Here is an 18,632-nt window from a genome sequence, read left to right as displayed (position 1 = left end):
ACTTAGATCGTCTTAAGTTTTAATTTATCTGAGTTCTGATCACTGTGGGAGGTAGGAACTTAAAAGTTAGATCAAACCTAAAAACTTGAACCTGAAGATGGTTGTATTGCAAGAATGGTTGAAATCAAACTGAAACATCACAAACCATCTCTGTCTGTACAATGAACACAGAAACAACCTCCGTAGTGGTTCAGACTGCTTTCAATGAAAGTCTACCTCACAAATAATTTTTGTGCTGGCTTTCATAAAAAAATTTGCATGGTAATGTTCCTGGTCTCTGGTATGACAATTGAAATGTTTTAAGTGGGAGAGCAATTAAATAGGTAATGAAAAATTATATTGATCTGGTGTGAATTGTGGGTGAATTCATGCTGAAACTGTGAAACTTTGGTTCCATGAGCTTTACCCAGCACTTGTGTGAATAACTACAAAGGAGGAATCATATGACCCCACGAATCAGTCTTTTCTGATTCTGATATGTTGACGTATCCATGATTTTTTTATTATTCTATTCTACTAAAAACACAAAAGTGCTTGTAAAAGCAAAACTTACCAAATTAATGAAAGGTTGCCTTGCTATGCCAAATAACAGACTAAAGGATTATTCATCTAAACTGAAACCTGTACGTCATTCATGTGAACTCTGGAAGATGTTGAATGTCATCTGCCTCCAACTGAAGTCCATGTACTTTAACATAAATAGATATTGCGGGTAAGTTACAACATTTTATGTGCACAGCATCTCCCAGGATTTGGGGACAGGATGAAATTTCATTTTGCTAGAAGCCAAGCAAACAGAAGTTAGTGAAGTTGCCTTTGACTGTAACTGTGAAATGTCTCTGTGAACTTTTGAACTGTTTAAGCAACAACCTCACAGTAACGCAGCATGCATGAAACACGGGACTTCAGCATTTATAAGTACAGCTAAAGCTGTAAAGCTGAGTTAAAAAGTCTGATACTGAGAGTTTATTGCAACTGTATGGAACTGTATGGAGGAGGCAGGGAGTGGGAATTTCCTTTTATTTTTATTCTCATTCTGGATGGATTGTTGTGCCAGGGAGCAAGGTAGTGCTGAAGTAGTTTATGAGCAGCATCAGCCAATGACCATATGGAACATCCAGCTTCAGGGAACAGGCAGCTCTAGAAAGTAGTTTTATGGGCTGATAATCCAAACAGTTAGTCTGTTGCTTGACACCAGGCAGCTACCATTCAAGGTATGCATAAAACCATTGCATATACTTCAGAAAATCTTCTGCCTAGATTGTAAAGCCACACTTCCTGTTTAAACCAGGATTCAGGTTTTTGTTTTTAATGAAGGAATCAGATTCTATGATAACAGTGGTACGCATATTCTAGTGTGCTCACTTTTAAAGCAGGTCAGCTTTTTAGAAAAGACAGTATTTGCAGTTCAACATTCAACTCTTGCAAGTCTCATTTATATGTTCTATTCTAACAATATCTTCCCTGTTTATTTTGCATCTCCCCATTTAGCAGTTGTCTCCAACCACAGCTGTATGAAAAGAGCACCAGTTACCTGCTTCTTTCTAGTTTCAGCTTGGTTTTCAGTCTTTTCTATGTGTTAGTTCTTTAAAACTGCAAATGTGTGTAAGCACACACACATCTAGGCCTCATTCTCAAATATAAGTAGAAAACAAATAAGAGAAGTTTTTTAACAATTATCACTGATTGGGTTGTCTTTTAATTTTGGCTGTCTTAGTGTTTTAATCACTGGAGTGAGCCTATAGGGATGTACACCCAGTTTTCTGAAAAATCAGGCTCCTATCCAATGTCTCAAGCTGTTTCTGAAAGCATGTGCTACCACCTTGGCCACAGAAATATATGGTTATTAATGAGATGTTGCAATGAGATTCCCTTAGCATTCCTCCTTAGAATTGCCAAGCAACTTCTCCCTAAGCCTGCAAGACTTCAGACATCAACAAGTCACATGGAGGGGGGTACATCATGTGACAGAAGAGAGGCTGTTTTATTAGACTGCAATAGAGGAGCATCGCTGCTAGAGCACCATTTCTCTGAGTATTAACACCACAGTATAACACCCTAGTTGCAGCTCAGCTCCTGCAATATCTCCATGTTTTATGCTCATTTTGCAGGACAGCTGGTTGCAGGGTCACTAGGGAGACTAGCCTCACCAGCTGCGTCTGACGTGGGGTCATGGCGCAGGAGAGAGGCCATGGTGAGGGCTGGAAATGAATGAATGAAGTATGTGGTTGTGGAGGAGTACAAGTCAGGAGCCAATTATCTGAGTATGACTCTGGATGTCAAACATAACTGAAAAGCTAAGGTCTTAAGGAGAACATGGGCGTATTTCAAAGACAGCTTTGTCAAGGACATCTCGGTATATATAACTTTGAAAACACCTCTCTACTTTTGAAGTGACTATCTCATCATATACTCACATACAGAAATCAACTGGATTCCTTTTTTCAAAGGGAAGTACTACTTTCAATACTTTCCTTTTTCAAAGTAGTCTTCAAAGGAACATTGGTAGTGTTAGACTAATGGTTGGACTGGATGATCTTGAAGGTCTTTTCCAACCTAAACGATTCTATGATTCTATGATCTTTACTATTTTGCAATTTATCAAATTATACATATGTCGTGGTTTAGCCCCAGCCAGCAACTAAGCACCACACAGCCGCTCGCTCACTCCCCCTACCCCGATGGGATCGGGGAGAGAATTGGAGGAGTAAGAGTGAGAAACACTCCTGGGTTGAGATAAGAACAGTTTAATAATTGAAATAAAGTAAAATAGTAATGATAATAATAACACTATAATAATGATAATAATAATAATAATATACAAAGCAAGTGATGCACAATGCAATTGCTCACCACCCGCTGACCGATACCCAGACAGTTCCCCAGCAGCGATTGCTGCTCCCCGGCCAACCCCCCCCCCAAGTTTATATACTGAGCATGATGTCATATGGTATGGAATAGCCCTTTGGTCAGTTTGGATCACCTATTCTGGCTGTGCCCCCTCCCAGTTTCTTGTGCACCTGGCAGAGCATGGGAAGCTGAAAAGTCCTTGACTAGCATAAGCAGTACTTAGCAACAACTGAAAACATCAGTGTGTTATCAGCATTCTTCTCCTACTAAATCCAAAACACAGCACTATGCCTGCTACTAGGAAAAAAATTAACTCTATCCCAGCTGAAACCAGGACACATATATACAAGCATGGCCTCTTTATCAACTGTAACTCTGTTTTCCCTTGCATGCCACACCCACGCCTTCATTGCTTGCCTTTACAGAACAGTCTAGCCTTAATGCCAGTTATGTCTCGCTACAGAATGTGGTTTATACATATGAATCATGCTGTAAGGGCTGCCTAGCAGCCACCATTTTCTCTGTAAGCATTTTAAAAGCCTCTTGCCGTGTAAACCATTTTATTGTGTGAGTGATTCCTTAGCAGAGATTCTGAATTCTACAGATCATACATATCATGTAAAAATGCAGTTGCTCTAAAGGGGAGACAAGTTGTAGGAGGAAGATCCGTATTGCTTGCCAAAACATAAATTACTAGTGCCTCAGGCACATTTATTCATGCTCTGCTACACTTCTTCATTTAAGTGAGCAGGTCTACTCTCTAATAGGCCTTTTGAGTGAGGAGGGGAAACCTGCTGGCCCTTCTGGCTTTTTGAGATGGTGCACCTGTTCCTTGTGTATGCAGGAAATTAGTTGACCACCCTTTGCATGCCCAAAGCAGAGGGGCTAATGAAATACTCCACGAAATACAGGATTTTACTGTGGCCAAAGATTTTTCAGGAGAAGCTTCCTGTGATGGACAAGTTCTGTGACATACAATAGGAAATGCACATTATTTTAAACTATTACCATGAAATTCTAAAAGATATCCCTGCCACGTAAGTCTGCAGGCGAGCTCCAAAACCCTATGCAGAGGACATAACCTTTACTTTGAAAAAGATCATAGAAGTTCCCAGCTGTTCTTACTTCCATTTGGACTCTTGGTCAATTTAGTCCTAAACCTGGGAACTACAAAGTTATTTGAACCTGACCTCGTGTGCTCCTGCTGAGCACAACTCTGGCAGCCATGAGGGGTCTCAGGCTGGAATTCTGGAATTGCAGTATGCAAAGCTGCAAGGTTCATAAACTTGAGTAATCAGGAGGTTCTGTTACAACAGACTGACTGTAAATAAAACCAAAGAAAACAGGAATTGCAACTTCATGAGTTGTGTTGTATCCTGGCATAGCTTTGTCGGATTGAGATGATCCAACTATTGCTGTTGCAGCTTGACAGTGCCAAACAGGACAGTTCCTACAAAAAGACAGTTCCTACAAAAGACACAATGCACAAAGTACTTTGACCTTGAATTTCAGCTATTTCTTTGAAACTTGTTTCTACTTTCTTTCAAAAAGAAAAGTTTTTAGACCTCAAGTTTACGATTGTTACTTTTGTGAATAATGGACAAATAAAAGAAAATCTTAGTCTTAGGAAAAATGATCCATCATTACACTGCACACAAACAGGTATGTGTTTACCAGTTTTGCAGAAGATACATAACCTCAGCACTGTAAAGTTCTATACGCAACGCTGTCTGCATGCTCACAGATGCACATTTGTAAATCACCTTTTCAGTATAACCCCTTTGTTCTATTAGTCAAGGCTGTTAAGAGAATAAATTCACCACTCCGGGTGAGGCAGCTAGGGCCTGTTCCCATGCCATAATATATGGGAGTAGGAACTGGACACAAGGAATGTCCACACAGAAAGTAACACAGAAGCTGGAAGGAGTAGAGTTGATTATTCACTGACTACTGCTGTGTCAGTGGAGTTCTGTACAGATGGTAAGGACCTGCAATTGTGTTTTTATAATCAAAAGAGTCAAACACAAGCTTGACTTAGGAACTTAGGACTGTTTATATATTTAGAAGAAAATTAGATATTAAAAAGCCCAAAGGTGGTCTGATTTCCAAGTGAAAAACAATTGTGCAGTGGAAGTTACTGTTCTTACTGTCTTTGTCCTTGAAACCGCAACTCAAATGAAAAGTGTGCTAGCACAATCACTTCTTCATAAAGGGAATACCACAGAACTTGCAGAGCACCTATGAGAATGTTACAGCCTCTTTACAACTACTTAGTTGAGAAAAAAGTTACATGGTAACTTGCATTTCTTTGCAAATGAGAGTGGAGTTCAGTTCCTCCAAAGCATTCAGAGAAGAAAAACTATCATATATCAGCCACATCAGTTCCTTGCCTTTCTGCAAGAAATTAAAAATTAAGAATTTAAAAGCTGCTTCTCATTACAGCTTTGCCTCTGCATTATATAATGAGAGCTTCATAAATTATCACCTTGGACAGTATAAGGTATCTGACAATCATGTTCCTAAACACAACATTCCTCTGTACGTTTCCCAGTTGTAGAAGTCTGGAATAAGGTTCATGGTAAAGCATTTGTGCCAGCTGTTGTACAATATTTGCTTACTTCAGTAAGCATAGCACAGATGATGTTGTAACCTGCCTGACCATCTCATCCTCTGAAACCTACCTATGAGATTTGTTAATTAAAGTAGCTCCCCAGAAGTTAGACTTCTGCATTTAAACTCTAAGCTCCAACAGATGCTCGCTTAAATCATGTCTGATTTGGTCAATGAGATGGTGCCATTAATGATATTGTCCCACAGACTGAAAGGAGATGCCAACACAGCAAAACTCACTTGAGCTGGAGGGAAAACATAGAAAAATGGTGAAAGAGTCTTTCAGCACAGATAATTACCCTGATCTTGTGTGATATCTGAACTCACTCACAGATGAGATGTTAAGAAAGCTGTGGAATATAACCATAGTAGAATGAATCGTGAGTAGCATTGTGCTCCCACAACATTCAGCTACACTCCTACTAGTATATCTGTGCTTCTACAAGTCTTTCATAAGTCACCATATCAGGATTACAGAGGAGTTGCGATACATGTGTACAGTTTCCTTTAACAGTTTTAAACAGATTTTTTTTGGTGTAACTCTCACAATAGTCTTCAGTTGTTCTCTGGACTTGAGAGTTTACAGATTACGTGGGATCTATACCATAGATGAAGCTGACTGGAAAGTAATGGGTCTGAACACCATAGATAGATGACAAACCTCTAAAATACCTTCAGTAGCATCGGTTAAAACTCACTGTTATGAATTGAGACATTTCACCTCTTAAAGTTACTGTTTCAGGCCCTCTACAAACTCTGGCAACTATCATACCTCTCTGTCATTTTAAAACTTTTGTGCAGGTGGTGGAAACACAAAATACTGTGCTTAAAAAAAAAAAAAGTTTCCTTATTAGGGACAGCAACAGATTTTTTTTAAGACAAGGGGTAGATGATTAGGTAGAGACAGTCATACCTCTCATATCATATAGCTTGAAGCAAAACTGATTGTATTAAATCCACACCATAGCATCTATTAAACCCATGGTATAGAATTACTTTGTACCATGACCAAATTCTACACCTTTTCAGCCACTGGTTGAAAAAATGAGCTTTTAAATCCATTTCTTATAGGTGTATTTATGCTAATAATACTATGTAAGGGTATCTGTAAACTCCAAATAATTTGCTTTTCTGGTTGCTCATACATTTCTATTTAAGCTAAAATGTGGTGCACATGTTGCCAATCTGAGAAAGACTATTTCTAAAATGTTAGTGAGAAGAATTCAGTTGTTTCCAAGAATGATGAAAGTTGGGGAAATGGAAGGTGCAAATACTGTACATCTCTGCACAGAGGGGGAAAACTGTTTCAGTGAGAATCCTGGCAGAGAAGAATAGATACCTTCGAGGTATCTAAGAAATACAGTTTTGTTTTGGCCACGTTCTGAGAATTTAAAAAACATTGCAAATACACTCTGGATTTATTATACAATAAGACTAGCCATCTGCCAACATTCTATTGGCACTGCTTGTATGGACATATATACACCAAATGGAAATTTCCATTGATTTAGAGGGGCTTTCGGTGCTCTATTAGCGTTTCACATGCATGCATAAGAAAGCTGCATACAATCCACACTGGTCTTGGAAAATATATCAATCGCCAGAACAATCAAAAACTGCCAAGGCAATCATGTATTAATGCTAGTCTGCAGTCCTTCTGCTCGCATTTAAAAGAAATTTAAATTCAGTAAGCCCCTACAACATATAACAAGAATTAGTCTGTGGATCAGCGAGATTTTAGCAGCATCCCTGTTTATATTTGTTACAGCTGGATCCTAAACTACCAGATTAAGAATGGAGGAAAGCCCCATATGCAGTGTGAGGTTTTGCAAGAATCTATAAAGCCCCAGTCTAGTATGTAAATTTGTACCAATGTAATTTCATTTATCTACCCCCAAATTGCAAAACAAGTATTTCTCTGATCTATTAACAAACAGCTCACCATTTCAGCAAAATTTTGCAGGAAACATCTGAAGATGGACTAGGCTGTCACATTCTAACCCTTCTAAGCTGGCTCCGTTGTAAGTTCCTCTAGTGGAAACACTGACAGCTGTTTAGTTTAAAAAGCTCAATACACCCTTTTTGATTGCTGTACCTCAGCTGGTCTTACTCTGGAACTAAGTGGTTAGCATTTCTGCCTCATTCCTTGACCAGTTTTAAAAGCTACTGTTGAAGGCAGTAAAGGCTACATCACCAGCATACCCATTCTGCTTGTGTATTTGCTGTCCAGAGATGCTCTAGCTGGCTGCAGGACCAAAGCAGATGGAAAGCTGCAAAACGCGTAGCAGCAACACAATGCTCTCTCACATGAATTTTTCAGGTGCCTCTATTCCAAAAACTCATATAACTTATAACTGAATAATAAAGAGTAGTCTGGTACAAATACAGTGTGCAATAAATCTAAGATAGCTTATTGATCCATTGACTGCAATGTCAAGAGATACGCAGTCACAAATATTTTGCCTATAATTCCTGAGAGCACTACAAAAGTGCTGTAACTGATTACAGAAAATCTTTTCCTTGCACTAGAGGTCATTTCAGGATATGTTCACTTTAATACCATTCGACTTGTGCCAAGTTCCTGGTTAGTAAATGCTTTTTATGTTCGGGCTGCAAAAAAGCTTCTGAGGTCATTTTTTTACCAGTAACTACAACAGTGGCACTCTGAACTTTTAAAAACTCTTCTTTTCTATTAAGTGGAGGCCCTGTAAGATCTGCTGAATCTGCAAGACCTGAAAAATACAGGATATGTGTGTCTGACTTCAGTGCCTGCACTTAAATAACCCATATTGTCTAGCTATTGTTAAACTGAACACAGCAAGATAATGATCTCACTGCCCATGCGAATCTACCTAATAAAAGCCAAGTGGGTAACAAAGGAAAAAAAATGTATACCTATAGAAATTCTACAGAAAGGACCCTTCAAATGTTGTCCTGCATTTGAACAGCAGAGTACTTTTTTGACTCTGTCAGCACTGACTTCCAAACAGCTGATCCAAGATTGGAAGGGGGCAGGAGGGAAGTTGGAACATGCTTAACTTATAAAACAGAACTAGAAACCACATGTCCAATATAAACAAGTTCCAGGTTTCTGCTTTTGGACGTGCCATAACCATGTTCAGCCAGACAATAACACGATGCAACAGTTGTATTTTAAATGGTTAAAGGTGCCTTTCTTTCAGATGAAATCAAATTGTGAGTTTGTTTCATAAAGAACTCCATTTTATCAAAAGATTTGTTTATGCACAACTCATGTCACATACAAATACTTTCCAGTGTCCTGCAGAGAAGTATGTGCTACTGCAGAAGAATCTTCTACAGATCATTCAGAACACTTTTCCCATAAGGCTGTAATTAATTTCTAATACAAACACAGCTATCAATTGCAGTTGTCCATTCATTTAAAAGATTGTTTGCTGGTTTACACCAGGCTATTTGTAAGACTTAGGTCTTGCTACTAAGAAGGAAAGTGCTGCTACCAGTGTCTAGGATGAGGAAAGCAACTGGAAGGTGATCCATCCTCATCACTTCCCATACTAATAGGTCTCATTCATTGCACTGGACCCAAGTACCACCTCCATGCTAAAAGGAAGATGGTTTGTGGAAAGAGAATTCTGTGAAGTTTCTGACTTCCTACTAGATAGCCAAAGTTTTCACCCTGTAGAAAAGGCAGTCCCTGAACACTGTATTCTGTGAATTATGTTGACTGGAACAGCCATGCTGTAGTTAGGATATTTTTTGTTAATCACCTTCTGCACAACTACAGTAAGATCACAGGTTGCACAGGTTGGCAACTCACTGTCTGAGCTAGACTTGTCTCAGTAACTGTCTTTGTCTCAGCAAAATGTGATTTCCAAAGAATTGTGGAAGTCATAAATTAATTTTCTTTCTGTACTTCTTTTTTCCTGGTTTACTGAGTGTGTTTCAGTGTAACACAACACAACCATGTGTGTCCCCTGAGATTCAAAGCAATGCTCATTTGTCTTTTAAACAGATTGTCATCTTCCTCTTCCCTCCTCACTCAGCAAAAGCAAACAGAGGAAAAGTGTGTGTGTGGGGGGGGGATTATGGAGAGAGAATATTTACCTATGCTAATTACACCTGTTTCAAAGACAATGGTGAAGAGGGAAAAAGAAGACAGTATTTTTTGTAGTAGGCCCTCCCTCCATCACAGTTATGACAATTATAAGTACAGCTTTGCTTTAAAGGCTTTTTAGCTACAATACCTAAACTCTGTTAATTGTTATCAGAAGCTTTATTTCTGTGACTTCTGCATTATTAATATCTCTGTAAAGACTAGGGTGAAAAAGGAAGGGAAGCCTTTCACAGAAAAACCTGTATAACAATCAGGAGATTTAGTTCTCTCTAGTAGTTAATACTGCTCAAGTGTGTAGTAAATACTGTTGTCAGCCAATTGGATTTTCCATGCAATCAATTCAACCCTAACTCTTTTGCAGCTGAATTAACTGAATCCTATTACTCAATCCTGAACCAGTCAGGTAAAAGGAGTGAGAAGGAGTAGTTGTGCCTTTCTTCCTGACTTGAGCTCCTTTTGAAAAATGTAAGTTTTAAAACTTGCTTACTCTTTTAAGAAATTTATGCCCTGTCCTTATTTCAGAGATTTTAATATTGAGAGACTTATAGCATATATACTGCTTATTTGTTATCTTCAATGAACACAGACTGTTTGATCCAGGCTTAGGATCAGTACTTTTAACTACTAACTTTATTCTTTGGAATTGTGTGTTAGGGTGAGGACTTAAGCAGGACTGTAAATGAAGTTGTTTCACATTTTCAACTGATGCATTTCTTTAATGTGTTGAAACTTTCTTAGAGGAAGTAACAAAAGAGTTGCAGGGCTCTTTCAGAGCAAACAAAACCAATGCTTTGCAGTTTTGTATTGTTTTTAAAAATACAGGCTTATTAAAAGACACTTAGGACCATTAGTTTTCAGAAAAATGCAGGAGCAGGCTGATGAACTATTTAACACTGAGAAAGAATGCTTATAGCTCAGGCTGGAAAGACAACTGTTTCATAAGGCTGGCATTTGAAGCTGTCCTGAAGCTACTATTTGAGCCTGTCTCAGAGAAAAACCTTGGAGAAAAGATTTTGATGCACTCGGCAAAGAGAGGAGGTGGAAGGCAGTAGAAGAGCATTATGGGGCGCAACAGCCTAGAGGCACCCTGGAGCTTTTCAATAATCTGGGTGTATGCTAATGATAGCAAGTTAGGCGCACAGAGCTGTTTCTAATTTTTAACACAAGAAGTCAAAAACAGAAGGCCCAGCCACTAAAACTGAAATTGCTGAGCAATATGCAGAGGGATTAATTCACTTCGTCAGTACTCTTGCCTGTGGGAAATCAGCATTGGGGAAAGGCCTTTCCAATTTCCTCTGGCATCCTGTTCAGGGGGAATGCAGCTTCCCATTGGGTTCGGCCATCCAGAGCAGCCCAACTGGCAGTTCAGAGGATGGATTGAACCTGTGGGACCCACTCATTTCATCCTGCTCTACACAAGAGCAATCTGCAGCCCCCTTTTCCTCTGCTCTCTTGAGTGGCACAGGAGGCATTAGATTAAGTTTCTGCTCTTGTAATCTTCTCCTGCAGAAGCTTGGGTCTTCACAAACAATGCCCACTTGCCACACGCGCACATGTATACCCCTTCTAGGGTCACTGTGTGCCTACAGGCAAGCTAAAAGAAATCCGAGTCAACTCTAGTCCACATTTTCTAGCTAACCAGCTAAGTTTCTGGTAATTGCCAGGTGCTTAAATGGAAGATAAAATTTATTTCACTGGTATGTGAACTTGCTTCTCCTTACATTAGTTAATCAGTTTCTTTACACGCACACATCTTGATTCAAGCCAACTTCAGAGAAGTTGTGCTTTACTGCTGTGTTTTGAATTAATGTAGTCGGAGCAAATCAGATGTACTAGAACTGAAAGTGAAAACCAACCTCGTGTTTAAAACATATTATCCGTACTTTATATAAAGACCTCTTTATCAACCTAAACACAGGCTAAATACTACTCCAGTTTGTCCACCCTGTTGTGCAACTGTCACACTTGTCACAGTGAGGTCTGATTGCTTTATTTCTTAGATTGCTTTCAAATACCAAATACATTATGAATTTCTCCATCTCTGCATACCCCAGTTATAAAGTAATCAGAAAAATTTTGCTTAGGGAAACAAGAAATAATAATTGAGGTGGGAAAAAAGGGTACATAAGTTAAAAACTAACTTTTTTCATGTGGGTTCATTAGTGTTGTCATCAAAAATGTGATTCTAGAGATTTAATGTGAAGAAATGGACATTTCTTTACAAGTGAATGGAAATGAATCAGTCTCTTCACCTATTTCAATTCAGCTGATATTTCATGAATAAGGGTTAGACTGAAAAGAACAGATACCAAATAACATATCCTCCATAACTGCAAGGTTAAGCAGGCTGATTACATTGCTGCCTAAGCTCACTCTGCCAGCTAGAGATCAACAAAGGTCTTGACCACTTTCTCTTGGATGAGTCCTAACCTGATATCTATGAACAAGGATAATACAATTAGGATGGCCTTCTCTTCTTCCTGTGCCCTGACAGCCATATAGAAGTCAGCCAGTTTAGCAATAGTAATAGAGCCACTGTTAAGCCACCTGGCCACCAAGTTTGTTTCACTGTAAGACTCTATCATAGTAAGATTCCAGACTGAGACTGGTGCCCCCATCTCCTTAGCTTATGCTAATTTGCGCAAACACATTTAGTTCTGATGACTGAAAAGCTGTTTCCGCATTATGATGTACTGCTTATTGAGTACAACTAGTGAGTTTAGAAGGACAGCCTTGTTTAATATCTTTATCAATGATCTGGATGAGGGGATTGAGTGCACCCTCAGTAAGTTTGCAGATGACACCAAACTGGGTGGCAGTGTCGATCTGCTGGAGGGTAGGATGGCCCTGCAGAGGGACCTGGACAGGCTGGATCGATGGGCTGAGGCCAACTGTATGAGGTTCAACAAGGCCAAGTGCCAGGTCCTGCGCTTGGGTCACAACAACCCCATGCAGCGCTACAGGCTTGGGGAAGAGTGGCTGGAAAGCTGCCTGGCCAAAAAGGACCTGAGGGTGCTGGTTGACAGCTGGCTGAATATGAGCCAGCAATGTGCCCAGGTGGCCAAGAAGGCCAACAGCATCCTGGCTTGTATCAAGAATAGTGTGGCCAGCAGGAGCAAGGAAGTGATTGTCCCCCTGTACTCAGCACTGGTGAGGCCACACCTTGAATACTGTGTCCAGTTTTGGGCCCCTCAGTATGAGAAAGACACTGAGGTGCTGGAGCATGTCCAGAGAAGGGCAGCGAAGCTCGTGAAGAGTCTGGAGAACAAGTCTTATAAGGAGCGGCTGAGGGAACTGGGATTGTTTAGTCTGGAGAAGAGGAGTCTGAGGGGAGACCTTATCACTCTCTACAACTACCTGAAAGGAAGCTGTAGTGAGGTGGGTGTTGGCCTCTTCTCCCAAGTGGTTAGCCATAGGATGAGAGGAAATGGCCTCAAGCTGCACCAGGGGAGGTTGGATATTAGGAAAAATTTCTTTACTGAGAGTGGTCAAGCATTGGAAGAGGCTTCCCAGAGAGGTGGTGGAGTCCCCATCCCTGGAGGTGTTCAAAATAAATGTGTAGACATGGCACTTTGGGACTTGGTGTAGTAGGCATGGTGATGTTGGGTTGACAGTTGGACTGATGATCTTGGAGGTCCTTTCCAACCTCAATGATTCTATTCTAGTTTTACTTTCATTAAAAAATAATCCAGCCACCAAGCCAGGAAACGTGAAATTAATTATTACTCTACCCTTAATTCGTTTAGTGGTGGACTTGGTAGTACTAGGTTGATGGTTGGACTGGATGACCTTAAAGGTCTTTTTCAACCTAAATGATTGTATGACATTTCAATGGAATTAAATGAAGGTTTATTTTGTGCTTTCTTTGCATTCATGATGGCATTCTAATGAAGATGGCTAAAAGCTTGAGAAGTCACAGTGATTTGGGGGGGGGGGGGCAGCACTGCAATACATAGGATTCTTGTGATCCCTGCCCAAAATCCAGTCAGTTTTTCTCTATATAAATACGTAGTATAAAGCAATAAGTTGGGGCTCTCTACAATCTCTCAGAACATAGTGGTCCTAGACAATGCTTAATGAGGTTGTAGCCTGTAGATGGCTGTTAGGCTCTGCACTGTTTCTCTCCTCCCACTGGTGCATCAAAAGAGACAAGCTGGTTTCCAGTGACTCCAGAGAATTTCCAAATGTTCCTAGTGACCCCGTGCTTAAAACATGCTTAGAGGAAGAACAACTTCGTCATGTAAGTGGTTTATTTGATTTTCTGAAAGTGCTTTGTGTTTAGGAATTTTCTCAGGAGTGGAGAGGATTTTTAAAACTGGTGTGCCAGTGCAATATTTTAACAATGGGATCAATATAGCTTGGGACAAACAGGGTACTGCATCTGTGGATCACAACACAGCTTCTGAGGTCCACGGGAACCTCAGTGGAAAAGAATTTGGACTTGACATCTACCCACTGACACTATATATAACCTTCTGGTAAACATTAAAACTTCAAGGGCTTTGTGGCTGATGATCACGTCGAACACCAGGACATCCAGTGAGAGAGCAGGGTGGAAAATATAAACATGAAAAGAAACCTAGGGGGAGGGGAAGGGTTTGAAAGCTGGTGGAGAGAACGGCAGGGATTTTGGTGACTATTTTCTGCCTGGTTAGAATCATAGAATCATTTAGGTTGGAAAAGACCTTTCCAGGGTTTGTCGATTAAATAAAGACGAAGCATTCATAAGGCTGAGATAGCTTAGCTGCTAGTGTACCACACACAAGAAACTATGGATTGCTCTAGCACATTATGTTCTAATAGAGAACTCGATTCTAAAACACTGTACTTGGAGCAAGGGCCTAAGGACAAAAGGCAGATGCTGCTTCCTTGGCTGTTCCATCTTGTTTCTTCACTTTAAATAGGATAATTAGCATCCTCTGCACTATGGTTTTTGCTTTGGACATTTGAGCACTGAAATCTGGCTACAACTATCAGAAGGATTTCACACGGGGCACCAAACAGCTGGAAAACAGTACCAGCTTTCAGTCCCTACCAGTGTGGGCTGGATTTGACCCAATAGTACCTGGAGGGTTCTCTATCTCTTTGCCACACCACAAGCTCAAAGATCTAGCCTATCCTTCCTCCAAGCATGAAGAGCAAAGCCTTTAGTTTCTGAGCACAGTAAGCAGACAAGGACAAGCAAGTTTCTAAAGCAGGTCATAAACTGTACTATTCAAATATCTCTAGCACTATCACCAGTATCTAGCCTGCAGTACTGTTCTTAGCCTTCAGTTCACCCCTAAATACCAGCTCATCTAGTCATACAGCACATGGAAGAAGTTCCACTCCACATCGTAAGTTTTTGATTGCTTCTTAGTAAACAGGTTTGCAAGTTACTGGGGTAGCTGTTTAAAGCACCTTGCCTGCGTACTTGGAGTACTTTTGCCACTGCTTGGTGAGGTGGACAGCCATCACCCTATGCATTTGACAGATGGGCAGACTGATATGTACATGTTACTTAACTAGTTCAGGACCACTAAAAAGCAGAGGAGACCCAAACCCCTTGTTCTAAATTAGTAAAATACGTTATGTGTTCTGTAAAAACAAACATTTGCCAGTCCTGGAAGTCATCGCTTGTTCTGTTAGCTTAACTCCTAGTGTCATATAAACTTTTTTCAAGCCTGTCACAATTTCTTTTAAAGAAAGAAAAAAAAAAAAATTCAAACACCTTAGAAAACGTTCCACAAGAGGTGTAAGAGGCATTTAAGCCTGCTTAAAACTCAGTCCGAACAGACGCAGCAGACCTGTTGCCAGTGAGGAGGGAAACTTGGCAGCTTTGTTTAAAGCTTCCCACACAGACACTGGAGACGCAAGAAAACAAAGAAGCTGTAGTCCCCGAGGGTCCTGCCACTCCCAGGGCAAAACCAGTCCCTTCCTTGCTTTTCCTCTAGCTCTCACAGACACGCACACGCTCTTTCTCTCAGTGACATAAGCTACAGCAATAACCCATTAAGCCCTACAGACCTGGAAAAAAAATACAGGAAATGAAGAGTTAAAAAAAGGCGGGGGGGGGGGGGGGGGGGAGGGAGGGAGGGAGGGGGGGGGGGGCGGGAAGAAAATAACCAGAGAACTTGGAGGCAAGCCAGCGTCCCCGAATGACTCGGCTCAGCCGGCAGCCCGGAGCGACGCTCCCCACCGGCTCTGCCCTCCCTCTCCCCTCCCCGCAGGGCGGGCGTGCCCAGCGCTCCGCTCTTTATCAGAGGCAGGAGTTCCCCTTCTCGGTCTCTAGTTGGTTCGGGAGCCCAGAAACATTGCTAAATTTATCTTTCACTTTTAGGACAATGGTAAAAGCCAGAAGTAGGAAAGCAAAAGAACTGAAAATTAATGGAGACTGTTCTCTGTAAGCCAAGTGGAAGCACCTTTTTCTGCATAACTCCCAAGGAGGCAAAAAGCAGTTACAAAGTGCAAAGCAGGGCAGGCTGCCTGGGGTGCCAGGAACACGCTGTTCCTTTGGCTGTGTGGCACAGGGAATTGTCCATCCATATGCTCAAACTTGATGGGGCTTTCTTCTCTCCCATGGAGAGCAAAACGTACCCTCCATTTAGAAAGGCTCTTGCTTTATCTCAGGACAGCAGCAGGAAAAGCTGAAGGCACACTGAAGAGGTATGGCTGGTGTGGGCAAGGCCATCACGTCTGAGCTAAAACTGTTCAAGACTCATTAAGTCATATTTAGTTCTGAGGATCTTTTTCTTCATGCTCTTTATAAGTGAACTGACCGTAGATCTTAGTAAACTAACTTGTTTTCTGAAATTACTCAGTGGAACAGCTTGCACAAGCCTGCTCTAGTCAGTGTGGTGCCTCGCCATATGCGCTATCATCGGTGCCTTCAGCAGAGATCAGTCTCCTCAATTCCTGGTGCCCCCTGTCTGACTGGAAGCCATCCTGTTCCCCAGCACCAGGCAGAGGCACGAGGTCCGGCAAGTCATGAGGCCTGTTTCAAGATGGCCCTCCTAATACTTTCAGTGCATAACTTTCACGGCGCTTGCAAGACTTCCACTTTCTTATGTGTGTCTCATAAATTACAATAGCAACCAAAAACTGGTCAGATAAGTCTTCGCCAACAAGCAAACACTGAACACCGATCAGAACAAGTTAGTGTTTGCATTCAAACGTTTTTTGTTTTGAAATTGGTTTTACCCAGCTGCCAAAAGCTTTTTTGAGACTGCCCATGTCCCCCTCCCTCTATACTTACAATAAATGTCTCCTTGTGACTCATGTTCAGCATCTCAACTGCCTTCCTGCCTACTCTAGTTTTCACACAAGTGTCTGCTAAAGAAAGAAACAGACACACAGTCATTCAGGTGCCTCTAGAACATTTAATTTAAAAATATCAAGAGTATTGATGCTTGCATGGGAAGTGATAACCTGGTATAAAAGTAGTGACAGGAGCATAGGGTAGGAAAAAGTACATAGGGGGGAGGGTAAGAAGCATTGAAAAGGGAAGTAGAAGACGCACCGAACAAGAAGGCTAGCAGCTAAAAATTACAGCTTGGTACAATCCACACAGACGACCCACATGCCATTCCCTATGACATTAAGCAATAAAAAAGGGCAACATTAACTTTGAATCTATGCCCAGTAAGGGTTTATTCCCAGAGGGGTTTTTTTTTTGTTGTTGTTGTTGTTTGGTTTTCCCGAGCTTGAGTTCTGAGAGGTGAAACCATAATGGTGGCCAAATACAAGTTTGGTTTTGTTTTTTCAACATTCATTTTAATTACCAAGCTGTAACAAATAAATCTCTGGCTGGATTGTAACTAACCTGTGTGGGTCCTTAGATGAGCTTTAAGATGGGAAGATTTGCCATAAACTTTTTCACACCCCACATAGTGGCATTTGTGCTTTTTCTGGGGTGATCCAGGGTCAGTCCAGCTTCTCGTGCGTTTGTTCTTTTGTCTGGGGCTTGGCTCAGTTACTGCAGCCAGGCTAGTAGGTGTGGCTGCTCTTCCTCCTCCACGCTTACCAGCCGAAGACACACTTTCTTCCCCAAACTCCTTAGGAGCAATAGAAATGTGTATTTGTTCTGTGATATCAAGGGTCTCTGTTTTTTCCATCCTTAGAGCAGGTGAGTTCGGGACATGCTGGTTCAGATCTGCTAAAATGCTAGCTACCACAAGTAATGATGATCCATTGTCTTTCCCGGTTTCTCTGACTTCCCGCTTATCTTCTCCATTCGATGAAGGAGGTATCGCAGCATCAGGTTGGGGATCAGGCTCCCCTTTGGGACGATGGATAATAGCACGACTGGACATAGAAACAAGGCACTCCGCTGCAAAATGATCCACATATGCTGCTGTGGCCATTTTTCGTAAGTTTAAAAAGAAATCCAAACAGAAGAGGAAAAAAAAAAAAAACTCCGCAACACTGCTCTTTCCCTTTTTAAAAAGATTATGTGAGCAGACTTTTCCCTCTCTTATTCCTTACGATCTCTTTGTAGAAGTAAAGGCTGATGTAGCAGCCATCAAAACCGCACTTTGTTCGTGACGATCACACCCAGCTTGTCCCTAAATCAAAAAAGCGTTGAAGTCCAATGGAAGAGAAAAAGAAGAGCAGAGAGATCCTGGCGCTGGCAGCTTGTCGCTTGGAGTATGAATTAATGCTGTTTTTTCGAGAAGGCAGTAAAATAACGATGCGGTTTCCCCAGCCCTTCCATTGCGTTGTGACAGTAGAATAAGCTTTCCCCGTTATCGCTCCCCGGAGTCGCCCGGACCCCTGCGGGGGCGTGGCCTGGGAAAACATCTGGGCCTGACGTCACCGCCAAGCCACATCCTGCGCCGCTCAGGTTGGCGGCGCGCGAGCGCGGCCGCGCCCGCCAGCGCGGCCCGCGCGCGGGGCAGCGGCCCGCAAATGAAAGGAAGCGGCCGATTGGCTGGCGAGGGGCGCCGCGCGTCCCGGCTGCCCGCCGCGGGAGCGTGCGGCCCCTCCGCCCCCGCCGTGTCCCTGAGCCACCCCGCGGCCCCGCGCCGCAGGGCCGCAGCGCGCAGCGGCGGGCGTGGGCCCCTCCGCCGGCGGGAAAGCAGGCGCAGGCTCCCCCGGC

At 41.9% G+C, this 18,632-nt stretch overlaps 1 protein-coding gene across 1 annotated transcript in view; it reads right to left on the bottom strand.

Annotated features, from left to right (window-relative positions):
• LOC104023720 (Krueppel-like factor 13) overlaps nucleotides 1–18,273 on the bottom strand; it is a 33,505-nt gene extending 15,232 nt beyond the window's left edge. Inside the window, exon 1 of the mRNA XM_075714141.1 lies at nucleotides 17,358–18,273. Coding sequence (XP_075570256.1) covers nucleotides 17,358–17,898 — 541 coding nt within the window. The 5' untranslated portion in view covers nucleotides 17,899–18,273. The remainder of the gene's footprint in view (nucleotides 1–17,357) is intronic.
• Between the last annotated feature and the right edge of the window lie 359 nt (nucleotides 18,274–18,632).

The sequence above is a fragment of the Pelecanus crispus genome, chromosome 7 (assembly GCF_030463565.1).
Source record: "Pelecanus crispus isolate bPelCri1 chromosome 7, bPelCri1.pri, whole genome shotgun sequence".
Lineage (NCBI taxonomy): Eukaryota > Metazoa > Chordata > Aves > Pelecaniformes > Pelecanidae > Pelecanus > Pelecanus crispus.
The sequence above is the reverse complement of the archived record's forward strand: the minus strand, read 5'-3'. Positions and strand labels throughout refer to the sequence as shown.